The sequence below is a fragment of the Aptenodytes forsteri genome, unplaced genomic scaffold (genome assembly GCF_000699145.1).
Source record: "Aptenodytes forsteri isolate BGI_AS27 unplaced genomic scaffold, ASM69914v1 Scaffold223, whole genome shotgun sequence".
Taxonomy (NCBI): Eukaryota; Metazoa; Chordata; class Aves; order Sphenisciformes; family Spheniscidae; genus Aptenodytes; species Aptenodytes forsteri.
The window spans coordinates 128,250-135,678 of record NW_008794742.1 but is presented as its reverse complement, the minus strand read 5'-3'; the positions used below and the strand labels follow the sequence as shown (position 1 = coordinate 135,678).

The window sequence follows — 7,429 nt, the reverse complement described above, 5'->3', positions numbered from 1 at the left end:
AGTATCAAAAAGGGGGGGGGGGGGGGGAACCCATGCTCTAATCCATCACATTCCATAGGTCAGATTTTAAATATTAATAACGTTTTGAATTGCATCTGGATGACAAAAAGTCTATTTAAAAGTCAACATGTTGAGCAGTTTTGATACACTTTCTTCTCAGTATGACATTTCCAATGCCAACCTGTGCTGCAATGCTTAAAAAATGGTGCTTTCATTCAGTATTTCCTTAGGTGCTAGTACCAACCAGTAAGCACAGGCAATACAAACACAAAATCCTTTCTGTAAGGTGGACTGAATCTTCCTTCTGTCCTCTAAATCGGTCTGGTTTTTAGCATTACACAGGAGTACAGTTTTTAAAAATATCAGCATTGTTTTACTTGCTCTGGTTCATTCACCTCCAACAGCTGGATTGTTGCTGGTCAGCAACCTCCATCGTTTGTGTTCAGGGTGCTGGGGCACCATAGGTGTGCTCAGAGAAGGATGGGGAATGCACCGGGATTCAAAGGGTTGATGTGGATTAAGGAAAGATGAATCACAGTGTCCTCGTCATTATAGGCAGGGGCAATGTTTTGTGGGACAATGTGGGAAATGTCCCTTCCCTCCTTCTTTGCCTGTGCAGTAATTACAGGTTTGTCTACTGTCTACAGTCTACAGGCAGTCATGAAGAAAATAATGTGTGGACTGTTTTGCTACAGAAAGTAGCTATTTCCTCCATGTTATCTTATATTACAATCACTTTCTCCCTTCTTCCTGCCCATTTAGGAAACAAAAGAAAACAAACTCAGATTTAAATTGGAGTCTCATAAAGCTATTTCAGAAGCCTTTTCCCTCTGGTCTCCCCACCCCTAACCTTTCAGTCTGGAATTATGCTTTCTTCTAGTCATTAACATTTTGCAACTGCTTACATGACCTTCTACATCAGCATCTTGAGCTGCTCCCTGCAGCGTTGCTGAGCAAGTAGAGAGTATATGTCTATGGACCTCCCATCTCACACTGCCGTTTTCATTTGCTACCACTCACCTTCTGTTCAGACCAGTGGCAGCTTCAAGTCAGAAATAGCTCTGAAGTAAAGTAACTTTCATGTAAAATCTTGTGCCCTCACATTTAGCCATCACACTTTCAGGCAGCGCTGGCATCTGCCTGATACGTATTTCTTTTATCTGTAAGTACTTCTCGCCCCAGACTTTACAGTTATTCAGTAGGTAGAACAACCAGTACCCATAGCTGAGATCCCAATCAAGAATTGCTACATTAAGCTTGTTCAGTGAGAATTGTGTTAATGCTCTGTACCTCAAACCACAGAGAAGTGAGTAACCATATGAACAATAAACTGTATTTCTTCCTCCTGCATTAGTAACAGGACTACCATGCAGTGGGATCATAAATCTTTTGAGGTGACTTGAATAGATCTGAAATGTCATGCTGGACTTCTGTTTAAACAGTCTGGGTTGTTTCAGGGTTTTTTCATTGTAAAACAATTGCAGACAGCAGATTTATGCTAACAATGAAAATGATGGTTTGCTTCCTTTAAGGTTTCAAGAAGTAAAAAAAAAAAAAAAATCTGGAATCAGCATGCCCAAAACTACCATGGGAGCTAGCACAGCTCCTGCTTTACAATGGCTTAAATGACGGGTACATCACAGCAGTTTAAGCCATTGGTACATCTTCCCACTCCTCTCTTATCTCATTGCTCTATGTCCTTCTTGGTGATAGAATAAATGTAGATTCCACGGCAAGCAGTAATGGTTGCATTAGCGAATGGGTTATCTCCCTGAGGCAGTAGCTATATTTCCACATTAATTTTATAATACTTCATTTTTCCGAGGATTTGTGCAGGATCCCCACCTGGTATATTTTATAGATTCTTTACCCAAAGGGACTCGTCATTACTAACCTGTATTTCACTCATTAGCACTTGATATCTCATTTAGAGACTAATTCACTCTTAATTTTGCTAGAGGTTGTTTTCATAAATAGGATATAGGCAGATAGAGCAAAAGACTGCTCACAGGAGAGTACTTCTATGGTAGCATGAAAATACACTAAGGGTTTCCAAATATGTAATAGCTCATAAGGAAAATCTGATACTACTTTAGATGATTTCCAATGATTAAAAGATATCATTAGGATGCTCTACCTTAATAGCAATGACTTGGAAATATCAGTACCATGTACTTTCATACAGGATAAAGAATAGTAACAGGGCAGGGAATTTTACATGCTGGTAGGGTTTTTGTTAAGGAAAGTTTCCAATGTAAAGATTTGTATAAAGATATTCTAAGTCTTCCTGCATATTTGTATTGGGATCATAAATCAGACTGGGCTTAGAGGTGAAGTGTCTACATATTTTCTGTGAGGTGAGGACACTGAAAATATCAAAAGGGCTTTGAATTTCACAGTACAGGTTTTCTTAGGTCAAATATTAGACCTAAATATCTGAGTTTCTCTGTTTCAGAATTTCTGATGGGTAAGATAAATAGAAATTAAATGAGTAGGAAAAAAAATTGCCCTTCCAGCATGCTGTATCTTTGCAGACATGGGCCTCGCCTCTTTCCTTCAACCCAGAAACTTCCAGTGGCAAGAAGGTCTGCAAGAAACACTGAGCAAATTCTGGGCCTGTTCAACATCTTCTTTTCTGTCATTGGTCAACAACTGTATCTGTGTCTACCCTGTGGTCTTCTCAGGCATTCATCCATCTCTTCTCCTGCCTTGGGCTTCCTGATACATCTTCTTCTCTCCCTCCCCTGTACTGCAAAAGCTTTTCCAGTGACACAAACACCATCTCTCTGAAGAAAAAAAAACATGGTCTCCTTTTTCATCCATAAGGTCCTATCTGAGTCAAAGAGCAGCAGTGAGGATAAGACCAAAAACCTTCCTCCCCAGTGCACAAACACTTTCTCTAGGTGAACATGTAAAGCCTCTTATATTTCTGGTACTCCCCTTTCAAAGAGCCCTTGGAAAAGAGAGGAGAGGTGGGGAATAAGCAGCATTACTTGGCAGAGGAAACCTGGCCTTTCTTACGCAAGCTCAGTTTCATCTAGCTGGCTGGGCTAGCCAGTAGATAAACAGTGCCCCCGCAACAGCACAGGCAAACGGCTCAAGTGCTATGGGAAGCAGAGTGAGCCTTCACTACGCCATGAGCAAGTGATGCCAGTGCAGGTAGGTCTGTGGGATGTTGCAGCTAAGGTTTTCATTGCAGAGTAGGTCACATCATGATTCTTCCTACCACCCTACATGGCTCTAGTTGGCTACATGCCTCCCCACATTTATGGAAGTGCCTTGAAGCTTAGTCTATCCTTCAATTACTTCTCCAAGTCAATAAGGGGTAGACTGCTACAGAAGTGCTATGTTTATCATTGGTGTTTGTGCTGCCTCAGAGATGCTAACAATTTCTCATCACAACATTGTTACTGATTAGACCACAGCGTTCATCCTTTTGACATAATGCTCAACACAGCAGGCAATTCCATGTTTGTGTTTCATTCAATTAGTTTGCTATAATTTCCCTAAAGAACGGTTGGGATTTCATGTTATATTTTAAGGAACGTACCTTTCTTTTTCCTTTTGGTTCTTTTTGTGCCACAACCAAAAAAAGCCCTGGTCCATTATTTAAGCAGACTGATGCAGTTCTGTTTTCCTGCACATGAAATCAGGGTCAGTGCCTCTGTGCTTCCAGCAGCAAAATGAAGTTGCCCGTGAGTACCACTGAAAATCATGTCAAGGTGATATTGCTTCTGCCAACAGCACACACAGCATATAACCACAGCATAGGAGGACTCAAAATGAGGGACACCAACAAATAACCCCCCCCTCTTACTCATAACAAATGGGAGCAGGGAAGAGAGAAGCCTTTTTCCCACTTCAGGAGCTTGAGGCTGTTTTGAACAGATGTTTATAACTGACATGAAGTCCCTACCGAAGGTCCATGTAGTGAATACAGTCTAAGTCTAGATAGGATCTTCCTTCAAGAGCAGATTAGCTACAAAATGCAGTTCATAGCTGAACTCTCTCAATGTATGTACCTGATACATTTCTAATCGGTTTTAATTTTTCTCAATTATAATGCTCTCTAGGCATTTATAACTGCAGTTTGCCTTATTTCCAAATTGCTGGAGGAAGATTCTGGTATCTGATATCTCTTTACTCTGATTTCCTTTTGTTCTGCACATGTAACTCTTAGCTCCTTCAAAACTTAAAGAGATTAAATAAAATGGAGTTATTGCTCAGAGGAGGAAAAATGACTGGGGCAGGCATCTGTGGGATTTTTTATTAGGTGAAGAAAATTTAGTGGCATCAGTATAGGATAAAGAGATTTACAAAAATATGTCTATGGACCAATCTTCATCTGCTGTAAACAGTTGGAATTTAACTGAATTAACAGTGATAAATACCAGCTGAGGACGTGGGTAACGTTTCCACTTTGACTGATCCACCATGATTCACCGATGTATCCGTTACTCCTTTTCTTGGTAACTCACATAAAAGGGGAACCTGCTAGCATTTTCAGTGATTTGGTATGCTGGAGAAAAATACTTTTGCAATAAATCATAATAATAATGCACCTCAAATGGTCTTTTACATAATAATACCTTATTTTTCTCCTTGAAGAATGCCCACATTGCCAAGCTTCTGCACAGCCTCTGGATAAGTTAGGATACACAGATCATGACCAACATCCCAAATAGTCACAGAATGTCCCAATCTACATACTTTTCTTAAAAAAGAACAGTAACAAGGAAAACAGAATGGCCTCAATTTGGCAAGCATGGAGACACCTCCATAACGTCATGCATTCAGTCAAAGCTGACTTCAGTGTTTGTCTTCATGTGAGGAAACCCATGGTTCCTCTGGTTAAGCTATTAAGTATTTAGTATTCTATTTAGCAGCCCCTAATATCTACCTGGGGATTTTAAAAGCAAATAATATTGAAAAAGAGGTAACCAAGTAAAACAACTTTGTATTGCAAATTACGGAGTTTTGCTCTCTTGGATAAAGTATTTTACCATCTTATTAATGATTTATTTGTTGTGTTTCATTTTTAAAAACAAATTCAGGTTTATTGATTTATAAGCTCTTCCTGCTTATTTCCCCGAAGCCTCCTATATGCATCAGTCTTTATGAAACCACTGCATGGGTTAACAGCTAATTTATTATTCTTTTTTTTTTTATTCTAGTATTCTCAAATGCGGGACGAAGTATTCAAATCAAACTTGGTGTGCGCATTTATTGTTCTTGTATTTATCACCGCTATCCAAAGCTTACTTCCTTCTTCCAGGTAAATACAGAAAGATATTGCTATATATCTGAAGGTGCTCTTGGGGAAACAGTGGGATAACATTTCTAGGACTGACATGGAATGAGCCAATAAAATCTGCTTGTCCTCCAAAATGTTCAGAAATATTTTTGGACTTTTTTCCCATTGTTATCTACTTTTGTTATCACATTATCTGCAGCTGCATGTTTTCAGGTGAGACAGCAACATCTACTGACATTACGCTGTTATGTTTTTAAGCAAAACCCCCACTGAGATAAGTGGGAACTTTGGGTTACAAAAGTTTGACACGGTGTGGCCTGCTGCTTCCAGTTTTGAAATAAAACATGGTCCAGACTTACAACAGTGCCTCTTTGCTAAGTGACTGGTAATCACCTTCGGAATCAGTGATTGTTTTGATTTTGTTTCTTACATGCTACATAAGAAAATTGTACTGTTCTGCTTTGTTGCTAATGATATGTATTACCCAGCTGGGGAAAGCAATCTTGTGCCATTATGAAGAAGCAAGCAGGTGATCTGGTAGATTGTTTCTTACTTCTGCTTTTATTTGAGGCTGACCAAACAACAACTTCCTATCAACATGACAAAAACCTGACATAGCTGTGACCTTTGTGTCCACATGTTTCACACAGTCAAACCCATCAACTGGCATTTTTGTCTACTATTTAATAGTGAGAACACAAGGATGTATACAAGGATATGGTCAGTTTTCTAGCATCATAGCAGAGCCAGCAGAACACAACTGCTGCTAAAACATGCCCCTGGTCCCATTTGGTCTTTGGCAGAGCAAGTGCTAAAATGGAAACGCCCAGATGAACATAATTCTCAGGTGGTTTCTAAACACTCAGATGAACCTTAACTTATGGCTGCCTGTAGAATAACCTTGAAAATACAGTACTTGTATAAGAAATGTTTATTGTGTTACAGTAATGCAGCAATGTTTCTTGGACCATCTCTGGAAGACCTGGTTCACCATGTTTATGTCTAAGAATACCAAAATGGTGATAAGATGCAGAAAGGCAACTGCACTCTGCAGCAGTAGTGTCCCATGTAGAATCATAGAATCATAGAATATCTCAAGTTGTAAGGGACTCATAAGGATCATTGAGTCCAAGTCCTTGCTCCTTGCAGGACTACTTAAAACTAAACCATATGACTAAGAAAGAGCATCATCCAGGTGTTCCTTGAACTCTGACAGGCTTGATGTGGTGACTGCTTCCCTGGGGAGCCTGTTCCAGTGACTGACACCCTCTCAAGTGAAGAACCTTTTCCTAATGTCCAACCTGAACTTGCTCTGACGCGGCTTCATTCCATTTCCTCATGTCCTATCACTGGTCACCAGGGAGAGGAGATCAGCACCTCCCCCTTTGCTGCCCCCCTTGATGAAGTTGTAGACTGCAATGGGGTCACCCCTCAGCCTTCTCTTCTCCAAGCTGAACAAACCAAGTGACCTCAGCCGCTCCTTGTAACTCTTGCCCTCGAGGCCTTTCACCATTTTGGTTGCCCTCCTCTGGACACACTCTAGTAGTTTGATGTCCTTCTTATATTGAGGACCCCAAAATTGCACATAAGTACTCGAGGTGGAGCTGCACCAGTGCAGTGTAGAGTGGGACAATCACCTCCCTCGACCAGCTAGTTATGCTGTGCTTGATACACCCCAGGTCATGGTTGGCCCTTTTTGCTGCTGGGTCACACTGTTGACTCATATTCAACTTGCCATCAACCCAAACTCCCAGATCTCTTTCCACAGGGCTACTCTCTAGCCTCTCATCCTTCAATCTGTACATATAACCAGGATTAACCTGTCCCAGGTGGAGAATCCAGCACTTCCTCTTGTTGAATGTCATATGGCTGGTGATTGCCCAGCCACGTATTTTGTACTTGTTCTCAGCTGGGAACATACCCATAGTATCTAACCTTCTGCTGTTCCTTCATCCTTCAATCTGTACATATAACCAGGATTAACCTGTCCCAGGTGGAGAATCCAGCACTTCCTCTTGTTGAATGTCATATGGCTGGTGATTGCCCAGCCACGTATTTTGTACTTGTTCTCAGCTGGGAACATACCCATAGTATCTAACCTTCTGCTGTTCCTTATGAGTGTCGTGGTTTAACCTCAGCTGGCAACTTAGCACCACACAGCTGCTTGCTCACTCC

At 40.8% G+C, this 7,429-nt stretch overlaps 1 protein-coding gene across 1 annotated transcript in view; it reads left to right on the top strand.

Moving 5' to 3' along the window:
• The window catches only part of ADCY8 (adenylate cyclase 8), a gene marked incomplete at its 5' end in the record, with an annotated part of 137,749 nt that overhangs the window by 90,025 nt on the left and 40,295 nt on the right, over nucleotides 1-7,429 (top strand). Inside the window, one exon of the mRNA XM_009273979.2 lies at nucleotides 5,175-5,275. Coding sequence (XP_009272254.1) covers nucleotides 5,175-5,275 — 101 coding nt within the window. The remainder of the gene's footprint in view (nucleotides 1-5,174; nucleotides 5,276-7,429) is intronic.